Source organism: Elephas maximus, chromosome 19, assembly GCF_024166365.1.
Source record: "Elephas maximus indicus isolate mEleMax1 chromosome 19, mEleMax1 primary haplotype, whole genome shotgun sequence".
Classification (NCBI taxonomy): Eukaryota; Metazoa; Chordata; class Mammalia; order Proboscidea; family Elephantidae; genus Elephas; species Elephas maximus.
The window spans coordinates 78,653,643-78,675,308 of record NC_064837.1 but is presented as its reverse complement, the minus strand read 5'-3'; the positions used below and the strand labels follow the sequence as shown (position 1 = coordinate 78,675,308).

Here is a 21,666-nt window from a genome sequence, read left to right as displayed (position 1 = left end):
AAGAGTGCCAAACTCAGGGGTGTGGTGACAAATCAGTTAACGTGTATAAGATGCTGTACAGCTATTTGCTGTTATAATTATTAAAGAAAGGAAGAGTACCTCGTGGTGTACCTTTTACAATTCAAATAGAGTCGATAAATTATTGAAAGACAAGAGATACCATCTATCATCTTTTCCAATACTTTGAACAAATCACTTAACTTATCCGTATCTTACTTTCTTCACTCACAATTTGGTTAAAGCCAAAACCAGTTGCCAGTCAAGTCAATTCTGACTCATGGTGAACCCATGTGTTTCAGAATATAACTATACTCCATAGGATTTGAATGACTGTGATCTTACAGAAGTAGATTGCTAGGTCTTTCTTCCAAGACACCTGTGAGTGGATTCGAACCACCAACCTTTAGGTTAGTATCTGAGCACTTAACTGTACCAAATTGTTAATATGTATTAAGAATTTATAATAAAAGATAATTTGTTGAAGTATATTTAGTTGTGCTAGCCAGGTTGTACAGCAAAATATCTTCCTTCTCTCTTTCATGAATTTACATTATAGGGTCGCTATGAGTTGGAATGAACTTGACGGCAGTGGGGTTGGTTTGGTGGGTTATGAACTTAATATCCAGGAGAAAGCAAGAAGAGATCCGACCTCGTGTGCTTGTATGACCAGTTATTATAGTGAGCCCATGGAGAAGATTCTTTCTGCGTTATCTGGATGTTTGGATTATTTGGAAGTTTTGTTCATTCCCAATGCTTCGATATAATTAGATTATACTGTGCTAGGTATTGTTTAAGGAAGTAGTAACTTCGTCATCAGCCAATGCAGTGTCACTTCTTATAGAACATCTAGGTAACAGTGAGCATATTCAAATATTTATAGCTATCGTGAGAGAGACTTAAACTATACACAAAAAATTGCCTCCTCTTACTCTAATTCTAGCCCAGTTTTATGTTATGAGCCAAGCTCTGTATACAAATTGTGAGGCTCTGGGTATTAGTAGTCTGAAAAAGCGCAAAACTGAAGATATTATCCAGATATTTAATTTTTAGTACAATAAAAGTGATTTCTTTCAGACACAAGTCTTATGCAAGTTTGTATTAAAATATGTTTAGAAAATTCATTTTTTCATTTCATACCACTGTACTAAGATCATTAATTTAAGCATCAAAATATAAATGAGTTACTGTCATACACCCATGTCATCAGATCTTGGATATATAATTAAAATCTTATTTAGAAAAATATGACAAAAATAGGTTTCAGATAATAAAATAGACTACATGGGTTTAAAATATACATGCTTTTTATTTGCCTCTTATGCATGTGAAAGCTGGACCATGAAAAAGGAAGTCAGAAGAAGAATTTATCTATTCTAGTTGTAGTGTGTAGGTGAAGAATATTGAATATACCCAGGACTGCCAGAAGAATGAACAAATCAGCCTTAGTGAAAATACAACCAGAATGCTCATTAGAAGTGAGGATGGCGAGACTTCAACTCACTTACCTTGGTCACATCATCAGGAAAGAACAATCAATAGAAAAGGATATCATCTTCGGTAAAGTAGAGGGTCAGCAAAAATGAGGGACACCCTTAATGAGAGAGATTGACATATGAAGTTTTCTGGTCTTTTACCATTAAGTATGATGTTATCTTTGGATTTTCTATAGGTTCCCTTTATCAGATTAAGGACATTCCCTTCTATTTCCAGTTTGTTGAGCGTTTTAATCATGAAAGAGTGTTGGATTTTCTTCAAATGCTTTTTCTGCATTTGTTAAAATAATCTATGACTTTTAAAAAAATTATCGATATGATGTATTACATTAATTGGTTTTTGGATACTAAACCAACCAACTGTGCATTCCTGGGATAAATACCACTTGGTCATGATGTATAATTCTTTTTATATGTTGCTGGAATTATTTTTGCTTTATTTTGTTGAGGACTTTTGCGTAGGAGATGTTGGTCTGTTTTCTTTCCTTGTGGTGCCTTTATTTGGTGTTAGTATCTGGTCTCGTAAAATGAGTTGTGAAATGTTCCCTCCACTTCTGTTTTTTGGAAGAGTTTTGAAAATGGTATTAATTCTTCTTTAAATGCTTGGTAGAGTTGTTTCGCGAAGCCCTCTGGTCCTGGCCTTTTCTTCCTGAGCAGGTTTTGGATTGCTGATTAAACCTTTGCATTTGTTATAGGTGTATTTGTATTGTCTACTTTTTGAAACAATTTCATTAGTTTATCTTTCTAGGAAGTTGTCAATTTTATCTGATTTATTGACATAAAATTGCTCACAGTGTTACTTTATAATCCTTTTCATTTCTGTAAGGTTTGTAGTAATGTCCTTATTTTCATTTTTGATTCTAACTATTTAAATCTTTTTTTCTTGGTCAGTCTAGTTGAAGGTCTGTCAATTTTGTTGATCTTCTCTAAGAACTAGTTTTTGGTCCCATTGTTCTTTTCTATTCTCCATTTTATTAATCTCTGCTATAATCTTTATTTCTTCCCTTCTGCTTGCTTTAGGTTTAATTTGTTCTTCTTTTTTCAGTGTCCTGGTGAGTGGGGTAGGGAAATATCCTGAGGTGCTCTTGGCAAGGAAACTCTGTCTTACGAGCTGGGAAAAAAGGTGATCAGGACTCCAGTATTCTCAGTGCAGTGCCCCCAAGGTAGGATCTTCATTCTGTGAGTGGGGGGTGGGCAAAGAAGGAAGCTTCCAATTCTCAACCACACTTGCCTATAACTTAGCTACAGCAATAAGTAGCTGGAGACAGTATGAAAAATGCTGCCATTGTGCTCCTCATAGGAAAAAAGTCCTCTGACTGGAAGCTAGGCAGAGAGAAAGCCCTGTGTTCTTGGCTGCAGCAGTCTAGTGGAGTCTCCACCTTGCAGAGCTGGTATGGGGAAGGGAGGAAGCGGTCTTTGTTTAAATATCTCAGACTCTTGTTTCAATTACTGGTTTCTTGTAGATTTTCTAGAATAGATATGCCTTCATTTACCGTCTGCCCTTACAATCATTTTTGGAGGCCTTAAAATAGTTAGTGTTTTTCTTTTTTAAAACAGATTTTTACCAGTTTCCATGGACAATGGGTCTGCAGAGCCCCTTGCTCTGTCATGCTGAAGTCGATCTCCTGTCTAGTGGTTACTGATACTTCTAAATTTTTTGATATAAGGAGACACAATTTGAAGAATAATTAATCATCCAAATGCAACTATATGTATAATACGTAACTTTCAATAATATTTCCAACTAGCAATTCTGATTTTTTCACTTTCTGACACAGGTTTTATTTTAATATTGCAGATAATAAATTTTCACAGTAATTTTTATTAAATTTTGGAAGTCAGAAAGAGAGAACATGCTGATAAATGTTGCTCCAATCTAGCGTATTATTGAAGGCCCTTTTGGTACTTGAATTTTGGACTTCCATATGTGACCCACTTGACCGAAAGGCATCCTTTTGTACAGTGATATGAGGAACTCCTGCATGACTTCTATGTAGTTGTCTTAGTTAGCTAGTACTACCCAGTGCTGTGTTGTAACACAAATACCTCAAGAGAGTGGCTTTAAAAAACAGAAATGTAGAGGCTAAAAGTGCAAATCTGGGTCTCAGCGTGTTGATTTCTTCCTTGTCAGTAGCCCTGGGCATTCCTTGGTTCTTGGTGATACTCACATGGCATCTCTCTTCCCTCGTGTGTATGCGTGTGTGTCTGTGTCTATGCTGTCTTTGATAGAAGTCAGAAATGATTAGGTGTAGGATCCATCCTACACTGGTATGACCTCAACTGAATGATTACATTACATTATGGAAAGTTATTACTTTGCATTAGATTAGATTACATCCAGGGGAGTAGGAATTAGGATTCCAACACATATTATGAAGGTGGGAGCACAATGCAATCCATAACAGTAGTGAAGAATTAACCTTACCCATAGAGAATTCTGGCCTTTGCTATTGGCTTCTGGGAAATGATTCTAGGCCCCTGAAATGCCCTACCTGGGAGAAGAGTCTTTAGTTTGCCTGGGACTTCGGCTACTGAGCAGTTTAACAGTGTGATTTATGATGGGTGCTTTGGGCCATGCCATATCAATTTCAACCTCTGGAGGCACTGGAGAATAAAGATATTATCCTGACCACTGGGAGGATCTGGAGATTAAAGGTCAACCACACAGGCAGTATGTGACTGAGCCCCAGTAAAAACTTTGGATACCAAAGCTCAGGAGAACTCTCTTGTTGGCTATACTATGTGTATATTGTTACACATGTGGCCAGGAAGAAGCAACACTGTTCATGATTCTATGCGGAAAGGATGGCCAAAAACTCTGCATTTGTACCCCTTCTGGATACCACCCTATCTATCTTTTCCTTCTCTGATTTTAATTTGTATCATTTTCCTGTAACAAACCATAACCGTGACTATAACAGCTTTCAGTGCGTTCTATGAGTCTTTCTAGCAAATTAGCAGAACAGAGGGTAATTTTGCAAACCCCATACTCAACAATTAGCGTCCAAAGTGAGAGTGGTCTTGTTAGGGACTGCTCCCTCTAACTGTAAAGTTGGCTAAAATCATTACACGTTTTCAGAAATGTCTTTCAGGCCCTGAATTTCCTGCTACTGAAGTAACTATTGTGTTATATAAAAGAATATTGATGTCATTTTTGAAAGGCTAAGTAGAGTGCTGAATCGCCAATGAGGTGGAGGGGAGAGGATGAGAGATGATCATTCTGTATTTCACAATGATGCTCAGGCTGATCCTGTTATGCAGCGCTCCCGGTGCTTGTTCTGGATCTCTACACTGGCACGCTGTTTCCTGCTCAGTGCTCCCTGATGACTTGATGCTTGTGTCTGTATAGCACTCATCAAGACAGATCAGAGGCCATTGTTTATGTGTTTCCCATTTGGGCTGCAGCCTCATCACCATCAAAGCCGTGTCTTATGCATTGTGCTATTTCTAGTGTTTATAGCAGTAACTGAAAGGTCATTTATCTTCTCTTTGTAAATTCTGGATTTCCAACTTATTTGTATGTAAGTAATGGGCCCTCAATTACATTTAGGAGTCTTTTTTTATTTTTCCCTCTAGTTGTGCATTTACCCTCAGTGAACAAAGTTATAGTTATTTCTGATCTTTTCATTTTTTAATGTTCCTTTTTTAATATCAATCTCTGTTGTCTAAATACTGTATTGTAATGAAGTCATTATTGGAAAAACCTAAGTTTTATAGGGTTTGGTATTCAAAAGCTTACTATTGTAAAAATTTATATCTTATGATCCTGAGGATATAAATGACACTGTGGTCAGGTATTAGTACTGTATAGTCTAGGTTGTCACTGCAAATGATTAAGTGTCTCTAATTTCTGTCATTCCATCTTCATATGTTGACATTTACTTCATGAATTACCTTAAATTATTGACTACAATTGTGGTATAAAGTAGTTATAATTTTTTATTATTTATATAGAGTTAGACATCAATACAGTTTTTTGTTGTTGTTGAGTCCTGTAAAATGTGGCAATTGTAATGTGGCAATGTGTGAATAACTGCCATTCAAAAAGTAAATAACAGTCCTATGCCTGATCCTAATGAAGAACATGAACAACTTAACACTGAAATCCTAAATTAAAATAGCACAATAAGCATATACTCTAAAATTGCAGTACTTATTCAGTTAAGTTGGAGATGTCTATTTCTGATCAAGACACCAAAAGAAATTGTTTTTAAATAAAAGGCAGAAAAACAGCCAATGTTTTCCTTCATTTACGTGTTTGTGTATATTTCTTTGCCATATTTCAGTAAGGCCGTATAAAATTCTGTTCGAATGAAGTTTTAGTTTCCCCTTTTGAGGAAAGTGTAGTACCATGTTATCAAAGGAGTTCTCATTTAGAATCTAATAAGAAAAACATCTTGAATAAGTCATTTGATCTGTACTGTGGTGTTAAACTGTTACTTGGATTTACAAAACAGTGAATAGGTTTTATGGGAAGCCATCCATGTGCAGCCTGCTGTGAAGAATAAAAAGTCATTTTCTGGTAACTATGTAATGCCAGGTACAAAGACTTGACTAGGCATTGAAATGGAAACGATACAAAAACTTAACTTGCATAGCCTAGCGTATGGTGAATTTGAGAGTGATTTTGAAAGGATGGCATCTTTTAACATTTTAATTTCAGTTGGCAGAGAAAACCCGGTGGAGACATCTGCAACACCCAGCCAAGAGGAGCAAAAGATAAATGAGAAAAAAACCCAGACAAAAACACCACCAAAATCAGAGGTGGGGGATCCCTTATCTTCTCCAACCACAAGTAATCAACAAGTTTTTTTTCTTTTTTTTTATGTTTTGTTTGTCTGTATTGCTACTGCTTTGTGGCTACTCCAGGGAAAGTACTAAATTGTTTTTATAATAAAGGTTACATTACACCTATTCCTCACTTACCAACTATCTTGTTATCTAACACTTCACATTTACAGTAGTAAAAAATCTATTAGCCAATGATTTTACACATTAATTATGTACATCTGGCAGTAACAAATGCTGAGGTGTGAGGCGAGAGTAACACTGGCTATGATGGTTAAGGTTATGTGTCAGCTTGGCTGGGCTATGATTCTCAGTGGTTTGGCAATTATGTAATGATGTAATTTGGCAGTTATGTAATGATGTAGTCATCCTCCATTTTGTGATCTGATGTGGTCATCCTGCATTTTTAAATAGCGCTGATTTTTGTATAATGACCTGGTCTTTGGAAACTTGACCATGTGTGTACGTGAGGAATGGGTGTATATCACATGAACTGCTTATATGCTATTATTATGCTTTTTATGGTTTTATATTGCAAATAATACATGTATTTTAAAATGAGTCTATTTCTTTGTCTTGAAATCAGTGTTCACTCCAGAGCAATTACCTGAGAAAAAGATAGTATTAAATTATTGAGAGCATATTGGACTATCACCTACAAAATATTTTATGAATATATTTTATGGACAACAGTAAATTATCATCACAGTCTAAGTAACAACAAAAAAATCGTTTTCACTTCTCTGATATAGAAATTGAGGCACAAATAAAGTACACTAGGCCTCAAGGTTTGAATTTCTAGTTTCTCTCTTCATCGATCTGATTGTTTTTCTTCTCTTAAATGTGTTCCCATCTGACTGGGAAATATAAATTATGATATCTGACAAATCCTGTTCATCAGAATCCAGGCAGCTTTGGGGGAAATGAAATAGTGGACTACTGTTTCTGAACGATTTTTTAAAAAAAAATCCTCATGAGAGATAAATTATAATGTATCTTAAGAAAAGTCATTTTTGAAAATTAGTTGTTGAGTGTTGTTTCTGAACGATTTTTTAAAAAAAAATCCTCATGAGAGATAAATTATAATGTATCTTAAGAAAAGTCATTTTTGAAAATTAGTTGTTGAGTGTACTCCTTTATCTTTCAACAAATAACAGGTAATAGATGCCTCTTGCTGACAGTTCAGCAGTACTATCACACAACCGTAGAGAAGAAAAATTAGCCTTTTGATTTTTGCCTCATTGGACTAGTCTCAGTTGCATATTTCCATGCCATGTCATGAATCCGTAGAGCACTGTGAAGAATCACATTGCATGAGAAACACGTGCTTAGTTAAAAATTTTTGACAGAAGGAGAGTTTAGTCTTTATGACAGGAAGTAAAAATAATGGCACCTAAATCAGGGATGGCCTCCTCCAGTAAAATCTGAGTTGTTTGAAAATAGCATGTTAGCTAAAATCTCTAAGAATAGACTTTTTTTAAGGAGTAGCAAAATGCTTAAGAGAAAAGCTTCTATAAGCCTTATGAAAATTTGTCTGTTCTGGCAAAGCATTTTTAAAATGCTACCATTGTTAAATTTTTAGAGATTGGGGTGTATAAAGGTAAGGTTTTGATTGAGACAGACCATGTGGTTTACAAAAATGATAAAATTAGGCCTTGTGATAGAGACCTTTTCAAATATTTTTTAATTTAACCAATCATCAAATATTGATTGTGTGATACCAGATGTCACTAGTGATGAACAATACAGACATGATCTGTGTCCTCTTGAAGCTTACAGTCTTCTAGGTCAAATAGACCTTGAAAATTCATCACACAAAACATAGGGTTAAAAACTGACAACTAATATGAAGGAAACATTAGCAAGGGCTAAACACTTGAAATTTAAGTTATTGATTCGTTGTGAAAACACTTAAGAAGGTCATTCCTCCTTGTAGTTCAATGATAATACAGTATAAACTTTGGAGAGTGAGCCAAAGACTGAGAAAAAATGACTGAGATGAATTTATTAATGAGCTTTCTAAAACATTGATTCAACAAGTATTCATGTGCTGCTGTGTGTGAGGAACCGCTGATGTGCAGGACTGCAGTCATTCCACAGACATTTGCTGTGTGCCTGCCTTGTGATAGGTACTGACCATGTTAGGGCAGGCATTGCAGAGATATAAGGCATGTCTTGTTACAGAGATTACCTCACGCCTTTATGTGGTAACTGTGCACAAGCATGTAACTGAGCTTCGATACAGGCTGACCTTCCACAGAAGGAGTTTGCCTCTTGGAAAGCTACTGTAGCTGAGTACTTAATCCTTCCAAACTATTGAAATAACAGATCTGGCCATTGGCTTGCCGTGTCACAAAGGTATAACTGCAAAACTTGCACCCCAGCCTCACCTCTCCCGTCATAGGAGGGGAATACATCTCTAAGCATAAGGGCAAGGTGGTAGAACAGAGCTGCAGGCTATAAGTGTATATGGGAGGGTAGTTATTTGGGATTCAATAATCATGCATCTTAAAAGCTCTATACACAGTGGTTAGGGTCCAACACCCAAAGCCTTCCACCTGGCCATGTTTGATCATTATACACTGTCTCAGAATTCAGTCAGCACCAAGATATCTGTACACCTGCCACTGCACATTTCTCCATGAGTTACTCCTCACCTTTGCCATCCCAGCTCCTGAAGTTTTGGGGCTGCCTGGCCATTTCCCCTGCTTGCTTGACACATATAAATGTCAAATGTGGCATCCCAAAGGTAAAAAAGTGAGACTTTTCTATAATGTACATGCTGGGATCACCTTAACTTTTGTAATATTGATTAAACCAAACCAAACACATTGCCATTGAATCAATTCTGCCTCATAGTAACTGTTAGAGATTGAATTGTGTCCCCCAAAAATGTATGTCAATTTTTCTATGCCATGATTCACAGTAATATGATTGTCCACAATTTTGTGATCTGATGTAATTTCCTATGGGTTGTAAATCCTAACCTTTATGATGCTAATGAGGCAGGATTAGAGGCAGTTATGCTAATGAGGCAGGACTCAATCTACAAGATTAGATTGTGTTTTGAGCCAATCTCTTTTGAGATATAAAAGAAAGAATTGAGCAGAGAGGAGAGGGACCTTGTGTTAGTCATCTAGTGAAGCTATAACAGAAATACCACAAGTGGATGGCTTTAGCAAAGAGAAATTTTTTCTCTCACAGTCTAGGAGGCTGGAAGTATAAGTATGGAGCACCAGCTCTAGGAGAAGGCTTTATCTTTCTGTCAGTTCTGGAGGAAGGTCCTTGTCATCAATCTTCCCTTGGTCTAGAAACTTCTCAGTGCAGGGACCTCAGATCCAAAGAACACGCTATGCTCTTGGTGCTTCTTCCTTGGTGGTATGAGTCCCCCTGCCCCATCTCTCTGCTCGCTTCTCTCTTTTATATCTGAAAAGAGATTGGCTTCAATTGTAGATTAATCTTGTAGAATGAGTTAACGTAACTCCCCCTAATCTCATCTCATCAACATCATAGAGATAGAATTTACAATACATAGGGGAATCACATCAGATGACACAATGGTGGACAATCATACAATACTGGGAATCATGACCTAGCCAAGTTCACAGATATCTTTAGGGGCCACAATTCAATCTATGACAGACTTCATACCACCAAGAAAGAAAAGTCAGGAAAAGAGCACATCCTTTGGACCCAGGGTCCCCACACTGAGAAGCTCCTCAACCAGCATTTATAACAAAGACCTTCCCCCAGAGCTGACAGAGAGAGAAAGTCTTCCCCTGGAGCTGGTGCCCTGAATTTGGACTTCAGGCTTCCTAGACTGTGACAGGATAAATTTCTGTTTGTTAAAGCCATCCATTTTTGGTATTTCTGTTATAATAGCACTAGATAACTAGCATAGCAACCCTATAGGATGGAGTAGTAACTGCCCCATGGGATTTCCAAGATTGTAATCTTTATGGAAGTAGGCTGCCACATCCTTCTCCTGCAGAGCAGCTGGTGGGTTAGAACCACAGACCTTTCAATTAGCAGCAGAGCACTTAACTACTTTGCCCCCAGGGCTTCTTGCAATATTGGTTAGGATGAGCTAAATCAGGTACATTTTATTAATAAAAGCCTTCTTTTAGTTGATGATTTTATAAATATGAAAAAAGGATTAGTTTAGAAGAATTGAGCCAACACAATAAAAAAATAGAATGCATTAAAAAGATCGCTAGAAACATATAAAGTAACTGAAGAATCATTTTTAAGTCTAATGTCTTTTTGGGTGTTGATAAGCAATTGTTTCCTATTAGCATCCCATGGACAAGCCTTAGTTAGGTTGTTGCTCTTGATCCTGATGTGGATCTTCTTTCTACACTCTGGGTATAATGCACATCTTATATGAACCACTTTTGCCTCTACCTGTCCAGATTGGACTTGCTGGTTTCTTCCAGAGAAAGAGTGAAGTTGAGTGTTTAATAACACAGGCTTTGGACTTGGACATGAAATCCTGTTAATCTAGATGGTGAAACTCCCCTTAATGCAAATACACTATGAAAATACCATCTACAAAATGTCCATGAGATGTTTTAAATTTTATCTTCTCTGATTGCAGTTGTTTGGACAGAACAAGGGGATACTGATTGGTTTAAAGTCAGGAAAGGCGTGCGTCAGGGTTGTATTCTTTCACCATACCTATTGAATCTGTATGCTGAGCAAATAATATGAGAAGCTGGACTATAGGAAGAAGAATGGGGCATCAGGATTGGAGGAAAACTCATTAACAACCTGCGTTATGCAGATGACACAACCTAGCTTGCTGAAAGTGAAGAGGACTTGAAGCACTTGCTAATGAAGATCAAAGACCACAGCCTTCAGTATGGATTGCACCTCAACATAAAGAAAACAAAAATCTTCACAACTGGACCAATGAGCAACATCATGATAAATGGAGAAAAGATTGAAGTTCTCAAGGATTTCATTTTACTTGGATCCACAATCAACAGCCATGGAAGCAGCGGTCAAGAAATCAAAAGACGCATTGCATTTGGGTAAATCTGCTGCAAAGGCCCTCTTTAAAGTGTTGAAGAGCAAAAAAGTCACTTTGAAGACTAAGGTGCACCTGACTCAAGCCATTTTCAATCACATCATATGCATGTGAAAGCTGGACAATGAATAAGGAAGACCGAAGAAGAATTAATGCCTTTGAATTGTGGTGCTGGCAAAGAATATTGAATATACCATGGACTGCCAAAAGAACGAACAATCTGTCTTAGAAGAAGTACAACCAGAATGCTCCTTAGAAGCAGGGATGGCGAGGCTGCGTCTTACATACTTTGGACATGTTGTCAGGAGGGATCAGTCCCTGGAGAAGGACGCCATGCTTGGCAGAGTACAGGATCAGCAGAAAAGAGGAAGATCCTCAACAAGGTGGATTGACACAATGGCTGCAACAATGAGCTCAAGCCTAACAACAATTGTAAGGATGGTGCAGGACCGGGCAGTGTTTCGTTCTGTAGTGCATAGGGTCGCTATGAGTCGGAACTGACTCAACGCCACCTCACAACAACTGATTGCAGTCGGGGTGGTTTTATAAGCATCTATGACTTCAGGTGGGAAAAACATTTTCATGTATGAATACTAACTACAAGGTTCTCATTCATTACTTAGCAATTAGATCATTACTCCCTTTAGTTGTCTTCTTTCTACCTCTACCAAACATCTGCAGTAGTCAAAAGTTGTGTTTTACAAGAAATACTTTCTTCTTGGTTTTGCAATGTAACCATCTCATGCTAGATAGATTTATATTATACTAGCCATTCATGTTAAAATACATGTTAGTAATTAGAAAACTTATTTCATGCTTTTAAAGCATCTGAAAACAACTATCAGTTCCCAAAGAGTGCGCTTACATTTTTCAGTACACTTTCAAGATAGTGCTGGATGTATGTAGCTTTGAGGATTAGAAATTATACATAAAATAAACTTGATTATAGAAAACCTCCAGGAAGCATGGTTTGGTAAAAAGAGCACTGAACTGGGATTCAAAGGAACTGTGCATTTTATCTGTTCTGTCCCTCAAATATCCGTGGGATACTGGCTATGACACATGACTATTCTATAACTCAGTTTCTTTATCATTACAATTAAGGCATTAAACAGCGTAACTTTTAAGGTTTAATATTTTTTCTATGAGCCATCTTGTCTTCACAGTAAAAATGCTGTGTCCTGGTCTTACCTTGCTCTTATAAGTAAAATCAGCTTCTGCTCACTCATTCCATCTTCTGCTGCCTAACTTGAAGGGCAGTGGGATTTGGGTGACTGGATTGTAGATTCCCATCATTTATTTTTAATTTGAAGTGCAGGTCTCTCAGCATTTCTTCAGTATTGTCAAAAATAGCTAGTTGATAGATTTGACGCATTGAACACTAATGACTGAGACCAGGGAAGTTATGGGATGACATCAAGGACATCATAAGTGAAGAAAACAAAAGGTCACTAAATAGACAGGAAAGAAAGAAAAGACCAAATGGACCTCTTTCAGGTGTTAAAAAGCAAAGATGTTACTTTGAGGTCTAAGGTGCGCCTGACCCAAGCCATGGCGTTTTCAATGGCCTCATATGCATGTGAAAGCTGGACAATGAATAAGAAAGACCAAAGAAGAATTGATTCTTTTGAATTGTGGTATTGGCGAAGAATATTGAATATACTATGGACTGCCAGAAGAATGAACAAGTCTGTCTTGGATGCTCCTTAAAAGTGAGGATGATGAGACTCCATCTCACATATTTTTGACATGTCATCAGGAGGGACCAGGCCAAGGACATCATTCTTGGTAGAGTAGAGAATCAGTGAAAAAGAGGAAGAACCTCAACAAGATGGATTGACACAGTGGCTGCAACAATGGCCTAAACATAGCAATGATTGTGAGGATTGTGCACAGCTGGACAGTATTTCATTCTGTTGCACATGGGGTCGCTATGAGTCAGAATTGACTCAATGGCACCTAACAACAACAACCATTGTGAATATCTGTATTACAGTGTGATTCACCAAGTAGGAACCTATCTTTACAAATACACTGAACAGCTGAACCCTATACAACTGTTAACACTGTGTTAGTTTGGAATACATGTTTTAGGCCTTTTTATTGCATTCTTGGATTATATTCATATCATAAGGATATTTTACTCATAAAATCCTTTCAGTGCAAATGTCTCTCATTCCAAAATATATAACTTATTTTTGAACCAAGGTGAAGACCATTACTTTGATATTTACTCATTTTTATCTTATATTTTTTAACAATCTAACATTCCATCATGTTAAGATAGCTTTATTTGATCTTGTTTTCTATATATGGGCTATCCCTACCAGCTTTGTATTTTCTGTGTTTTGTATAAATGCCTATCATATCTTAAATCATGAAACTGATTAATTCATGAATAAAGCAAGGCTGTTTATGCTAATTTTGCACAAATAGGTATTTTTCACTGTAACTTCTTTTACTTAGATGATTTCACACTTCTAAAAATCAGGTTTAAACAATGATATTTTTGCAAGATATTGCATCATCAACTCTAAGGGACACTTACTTTCAACTGCTACTTTACTTTTCAGTATAAATTGGCTTTTTCATGCACTGTCTTGATAAAACACACACAGGTTTAGTACAACTTATCCTTTTATGTCCACACTTTCTGATGGTGGTTCATACCCTAAATTGACCTCAACTTTGATCAACCCAAGAACTATTAGAATTAGGTAACTTGTTATTTATTTCTATGAGTAATTTTTTTTCTTCAGGCCATCAGGAGACCAATAGCACAAATGTAGCTTAGTTTTTTTTATTGCCGTTTTTCTGAATCACTCTGATTGGTGCTTAATTAAAGTGTTCTTCCGCCCCCATAGAGGATGTTTTTGAGTCATCCAAATACATTTTAGGTAGCATAGATTTAATTCAGGGCAGCCCTGAAGACTCTACTGATTAATCCAGAGTCCCCATCAAATATTCTTTCAGTCCAGAGTATTTAAACTTCCAGTCAACAAAAGCAACTGCTTTTATGGCCCTCAGATCAATGTGGCATCCATGCCGTCCTTCTGCAGCAAAGACCTGAAAAACTATGTAAACCAGATACAAATGTCAATCCTGGAACCCTAACCATCCAGTGAAGGGATACAGAACTAGATCAAACACTGAATGGAAGAAGAAACTCACTGAAAATGGAGACTGAGGAAAGATAGGAAGTGGAGGGCCCCTGCCAACTAACATGGCACAGCTGGCCGTCTTGAAGCACAGCCAGCAACCATCATGGACAGGGAGTACCTGAAGGCAACTTCCCAGAGCTCCCAACAGGAGACAGAACACTCCGTAACCAGGGAATCATGCTTTCCCACCCTTCACTGTTTTGGTGAGTAGAAGCAAGGACCCCCTCATCCCTGGCAGCTCCCACAGTTGGGGTTGAAATTACCAGCCACACTCTCTGGGCCAGCCCCAATCCCTCCTACTGTTTTTTTTTTTTTTGTCTTTCTTCCCCCCACCTCCCCTAATACACCACCCCCTTTCCAGTCAGCCTCCGTTGGGCCACTGCAGCTAGAAACCACCAGGCTACTGCCACCCTGGGTCTGCCCCATCCCCACTTGCTGGCTCCCACCCTGCTGCCACATATTTTTCTTTCCTTTTTCCGCTTTCTCCCTTTTCTTTCTCCCTCGCAACTAGCTCCATACTTCACCTCGTCTCGTTCATTCCCGCCTATCCCTGCCAAGCGGCCATGGCTAGAGATCCACCAGCCTACCGCCACCTCAGGACCGTCCCGCCCCGGCCACCGGCTGGTGCCACTCCCCATTTTTTTTTCCTTTCCTTTACTTCTCCCTCTTCCCCTAATTCTGTATGTCACCTCTCCGTGCTTCCCACCAACCCCTGAGTCTGCCCTGTCTCCATGCCCCAGCCTGCATCACACCACCATTTTTTTCCTTTTCTTCTTTATTCTCTTTCTTTCTTCCTCCCACCTAGCCTGTATGCAACCTCCCCCCTCCCTTTCCTGCCAGCTCCTGCTGCGGGGCAGGGACTGACTAGAGAGCCACAGGTGCACCAGACCGCCACTGCCCCGCCCCACTGGTCAGAGGGCCCCACTGCACTACTTTTTTCTTCTTTTTCTTTCTTTTCTTTCTCTCTCTCACCTAGCTAAGCATGTAACTTCCCCTGCCCTCCCACTGGTCCCCAAGTCTGCCCCATCCCCACTCTCCGATCCCCACTGTGCTGCCATTCTTTTGTTTTTCCTTTTTCTCTTTTCTAACTCCTACCTAGCCCTGTGCACCACCTCCCCCTTCCTGCTGGCCCCTACTGTGCAGTCGTGGCTAGAGAGCCACCAGAGCAATGGCCTGCCCTGTACCAAGTCCTCTCCACCCCTACATGCTCCACCCCACTGTACAACCATTTTATTTTATTATTATTTTCTTTCTCCCTTCCACCTAGCCATGTATGCCACCTCCCACCCTTCTCACCAGCCCTGCCCCCACCCACCAGGTACCACCCCCCAATTTTTTTTCTTTCTCTCCCTTTTCTTTTCTTTCTTTCTCCCACCTAACACTGTATGCCACCTTCCCCATTCCCACCGACCCCAACTGAGCACCTGTGATTAGTGCATCCCTGGTGCTTAGGCCCACTGCATACAAGGATGGCACTGCCCCTCCCCTTAAATGCCACACTAGTTGCTGAATGGTGGCAAGTGAGCCTGTACCTCTCCCCATCCCATACTCCAGCCCATCTGGCAAGGGTCTGTGAATGCCTCTACACCATTGGACCAACATCAGGAAGAAGACAGTGTCTGCCTAGTCCACCCTCAGCTACCTTCCCAAACCAGTGTATGGTGAAGCATGCTCACCCTGCCTGCAGCTGCCCTGCACACCTGGACAAGGTGGCGAGAGCTATTGTGCCCATACATGAGCAAGAAGTAAAGCATGCCTGGCCCATCCACTCTAACATAGCAAAACAAAACAAAGCAGGACAAAACAATGAACATAAAATCAATACATAAAGAAAATAATACCTTAATGTCTCAGAGACAACAGATAATATCAAAGCGCATGAAAAAGCAGCACAAAATGGCAGCACAACATGGCTCCAGCAAGTGAAGAAAATAATCAATAACCTGGTAGAAGAAAAGGCAGTGGAGCTATATGATGTTGCTAGGTGCTGTTGAGTCCGCTTCGACATTATAACAACCCTTTGCACAACAGAATGAACCACTGCTCAATCCTGTGTCATCCACACTATTGTTGCTATGTTTGAGCTCATTGTTAAAGCCACTGAATCAGTCCATCTCATTGAGGTTCTTCCTCTTTTTCTGTGGTCCTCTACGTTACCAAGCATGATGTCCTTCTCTAGGGGCTGGTTCCTCCTGATAACATGTCCAAAGTATGTGAGATGAAGTCTTGCCATCCCCGCTTCCAAAGAGCACTCTAGCTGTACTTCTCCCAAGACAGACTTGTTTGTACTTCTGGCAATCCATGGTATATTCAATATTCTTCTAAACACCATAAATCAAATGAATCAGTTCTTCTTCAGTTTCCTTTTTTCATTATCCAGCTTTTGGATGCATATGAGGCAATTGAAAATATCAGGGCTTGGGTCAAAGTGACATCTTTTCAACTCTTTAAAGATGTCTCTTGCAGCAGATTTGACTGCTGTTTCCATGGGCATTGATTGTGTATTCAAGCAAAACAAAATCCTTGACAACCTAAATCTTTTCTCCATTTATCATGTTGTTGCTTATTGATCCGGTTGTGATATTAGTTTTCTTTATGCTGAGGTGTAATTCAATACTGAAAGCTCTAGTCTTTATCTTCATCAGTAAGTGCTTCAAGTCCTCTTCACTTTCACCAAGAAAGGTTGTGTCATATGCATCTTGCAGGTTGTTAATAAGTCTTTCTCCAGCACTGATGCAGTGGTCTTCATACAGTCCAGCTTCTCGTATTATTTGTTCAGCATACAGATTGAATAAGTATGGTGAAAAAGGATAGAGCCCTGACATACACCGTTCTCAATTTTAAAACATGTAGCATCCCCTTGTTCTGTTCAAACAACTGTCTCTTGGTCTGTACAGGTTCTGCAAGAGCACAATTAAGTTACATTGTTGATAAAAGGTATTTGCAATGAATATGTCATTGGTCTTGCAAAATTCTGTCATGTGATCTCCAGCATTGTTTCTCTCACCAAGGCCATGTTTTCCAACGATTCATCCTTTTTTCCAAGTTTTGCATTCCAATCAACAGAATTATCAATGCATCTTTATTGGCATGTTTGATCAATTTCAGACTGCAGAATTTGTTAAAAATCATCAATGTCCTCTTCTTTGGCATTGGTGAATGGTTCTTAAATTTGAATAATAGCCATATTAACTGGTTTTCATTGAAGGTGTATGGATGTTATTCCATCACTGACAGCACTGTACTTCAGAGTAGATCTCGAAATGTTTCTTTTTGATGATGAATGCAACACCATTTCTCTTCAAGTTGTTATTCCCAGCATAGTAGACCATATGACTATCTGATCCAAAATGACCAATACCAGTCCATTTCATCTCACTAATGCCTAGGATGTCAATCTTTATGCATTCCATTTCATTTTGGATAACTCTCAATTATCCTAGATTCATACTTTGTACATTCCATGTTCTCATTATTAATGGGTGTTTGCAGCTGTTTCTTTTCATTTTGAGTTGTGCCACATCAGCAAGTGATGATCCCAAAATACTGACTCCTTCCATGTCATTAAGGTCAACTCCACTTTGAGGAGACAGCTCTTCCCCAGTCATATTTTGAGGGCCTTCCAAGATGAGTGTTTCATTTTACAGCACTATATCAGACAATAAGGTTTTCACTTTCCTATTTTTTCAGAAGTAGTTCATCACGTCCTTCCTAGTCTTTCTTAGTCTGGAAGCTCCACTGAAACCTGTCTGCCATGGGTGACCCTGATGGTATTTCAAATATTGATTGCATAGCTTCCAGCATCACAGCAACACGCAAGTCACCACAGTATGACAAACTGACAGACACAAGATGGAACTTCTTGATATGAAATTCAAAAGGCTATTATTTAGGGCTGTCCAAGAGAGCAGGAAAGAGATAAAGGAAAACACAGACAAAACCAATGAAAACACAGCTAAAATCAGGGAAAACACAGACAAAGCAATAGAAGAATTCAGGAAAATAATACAAGAACTAAAAGTCAAAATAAGCAATTAGAAATCATACAATAGCAGCAACTAGAAATCCAAAAGATAAACAACAAAATTTCAGAAATGGACAACTCAACAGAAGGCTTTAGGAGCAAATTTGAAACAATGGAAGACAGAATCAATGAGATTGAATTGAAATCCATGGAGGCCACTTCTCTGAGGAAAAAAATAAGTGAAAAGAATGAACAAAAGCTCAGAGTTATGTGGGACACAATCAAGAGCAAAAATTTGTGTGATCAAAGTTTCAGAACAAGGGGAGAAAATGGAAAATACAGAATATTTGCTGGCAAAATTTTCCCCTAATATCATGAAAGACAAGAAGCTGACCATCAAAGAAGCTCAGTGTACACCATATAGGGTAGACCCCAAAATAAAGTCACCAAAACATATCATCACACTCACCAAAACCAAAGACAAAGAAAGAATCCTGAGAGCAGCGTGTGAAAAACAAAAAGTTTCATACAAAGGTTAATCAATAAGATTAAGCTCTGATTACTTGTCAGAAACTATGCAGGCAAGAAGGCAGTGGGATAACTTATATAAAACCTTGAAAAAAGAACCCCAAAACTGCCAACCAAGAATAATATATCCTGCAAAACTACCTCTCAAATACAATGGCAAAATTAGAACATCTTGAGATAAACAGAATTAAAAGAATTTGTAAAAACTAAAGCAAACTTATAGGAAATGTTAAAGGGAATCTTTGGTTAGAGACCCAACAAAATCAGACAACAACCTGAGTCTAGGACACAGGACAGCATCAGTCAGATACCAACCTAGGTAAAGAACTCCCAATAATAAAACAAAGTTAAAAGACTTAAAACAGGGAAACAGGAACATCAATCTATAAAGGATGATAATGTCAATCAAATATAAGGGGGAATAAGTGGTGTTGGTATAGAACTTTCAAATGGACAGTAAGTCAAGACGATATCAAGTAATAAAAGACTAATTCAAGCTTAGGAAGATAAGGATAATTTCAAGGTAACCACAAAGAAAGTTAAACCTATCCACCAAAATAAAAAAGAATAAAAACATAAAGACTCAGAAAAAACAAAATATATGATAACAAAAGAAAAGACACTCCACAAACAAAAGGAACTCAGCACAGGAAAGTAAGAGGAACAAAGAATATGTTGACACCACAAAACAAACAAAAACCACAGGCACAATATGACAACAATAATCTCTTACCTACTGATAATCACACTGAATGTAAATTTCTTAAATGTGCCTGTAAAGAGACAGAGAGTGGCAGAATGGATTAAAAAAAAATGACATCAATATACTGTCTACAAGAGATATGCCTTAGATGGTAAGAGATAAATACATTAAAAATCGAAGGATGGGAAAAAATATATCAAGCAAACAGAAACCAAAAAAGAGCAGGAGTTTCAATACTAATCTCAGATTAAATAGACATTAAGGCAAAATCAACCATAAAAGGCAAGGAAGCCAATGTGGTGCTATAAATTGAAACACCATGCCATCCCTCTGCAGCAATGGCCAGAAAAAAAAAAAAAGTAAAACAGGTACATAAGTCAATCCTGGAACCCTAAGCATCAAATGAAGGGATAAACAACTAGATCAAGCACTGAATGGAAGAAGAAACTGACAAAGAATAGAGAATGAGGAGAGCTACATAGTGAAGGTCCCCTACCAGCTAACGTGGCACAGCTTCACTATCTTGGGCCACAGCCAGCAATGATCTGGGACAGGGGGTATGGGAAGGCAACTTCACAGAGCTCCCAACAGGAGATAGAGCACCCATTAACCAGAGATACATGTTTTCCCACCCCTCACTCTTCTGCCTTGTATACTGCCTCTGCCACTTTCCAATGGGCCACGGTCACTTGGCCAGAGAGACACTGACTCATTGCCACCCCAGGTCCGCTCTGCCTCCAGTGGCCACCTCCCTCAGTGCCATATTTTTTTTCTCTTTCCTTTTATTCTTTTTCTTCCTCCCTTCCACCTTTTTTTTTTTCCCACCTACCCCACTGTGCTGCCTCTGCCCCTTCCTGATGGGCCGTGCCACAGCACCTGGTGAGAGAGATACCAGCTTGCAGCCACTTGGGTTCTGCCTTGCCCCCAGTGAGCAGTTCTCTCAGCACCATATATGTTTTTTGTTTTTGTTTCCTCTTTCTCTTTTCCTTCCTTCTTTTTCTTTGTCCCACCCACCTATCCCCATTCACCATCTTTGCTCCTTCTCGATGGGGCATACTGCATCACTGGGCTGGAGCCACCAGTACATGAATTCCCTGGGCCTGCCTTACTCCCACTTGCTGGCTTCTGCCACACATCATTTATTTTGCTTTCGTTTCTCTCTCTTCTTTCTCCCTCCTACCTAGATCCACACATCGCATCCTGTCCCTTTCCTCCTGCCTCTCTACACTGCGCAGTGAATACACACTTCCAAGAGGCCATGTGTGGATATCAGGACCCCCAGATCCCACCCTGCACTGACCACTAGCCCCACTCTGCCAAATTCCATGCCCTTGAGTGGCATCGTCTGCACCTCCAACCCCCCAGAGTCCACCCCATGCTGCCCCTGGTCCTGCCCATTGAGTGCCACATCTCTGAGTGGCAGAACTCTGGATCCCAGGCCCCTCCCCACCCAGGGCTACACCCCCAAGTGGCACCAATGTGGACACCCAGACCCCAGCCCATGCCACTTCCTGCCTGTGCCCCTCCTGACCATCACTAACATAGACCCCCAGATCCCTCACCCCCACCCCATGCCACCCCTGGCTTTGTCCTGCTAGTGCTGTGCTCCTGAATGGCACTGGGGTAGACTTCCAGACCCCTCAACCCCACCTTGTGTTGCCTCCAGCCCCACTGCACTGAGTGGCACTGGCATGAACCCCTGGCCCTGGACCCATTCCATGATGACCCCCGGCACCGCCTTGTAAAGTGCTGTGTCCCTAAGAGGCACTGGTGTGGACCCCCAGGCCTCCAGACCCCAGTCCAGGCTGACCGTGACTCTGCCTCACCAATGGCTTCATCCCTGTGCTGGACCAGCACAGACCTCTAAACCCTTGGCTGCACTCTGCTGTTCTGCCCCCAGACCCACTCCACCAGCCCAGGTTCTTAATGCAGAAAAATGACCCAACCCTGCCCCTCCCCTCCACTGGACCTCTCCTGCTGCACCATATCTGAATGACCAG

The 21,666-nt window shown here is 39.6% G+C and overlaps 1 protein-coding gene across 1 annotated transcript in view; it reads left to right on the top strand.

Moving 5' to 3' along the window:
• The window catches only part of LOC126062684 (uncharacterized), a 247,882-nt gene that overhangs the window by 133,621 nt on the left and 92,595 nt on the right, over positions 1-21,666 (top strand). Inside the window, exon 10 of the mRNA XM_049860442.1 lies at positions 6,157-6,288. Coding sequence (XP_049716399.1) covers positions 6,157-6,288 — 132 coding nt within the window. The remainder of the gene's footprint in view (positions 1-6,156; positions 6,289-21,666) is intronic.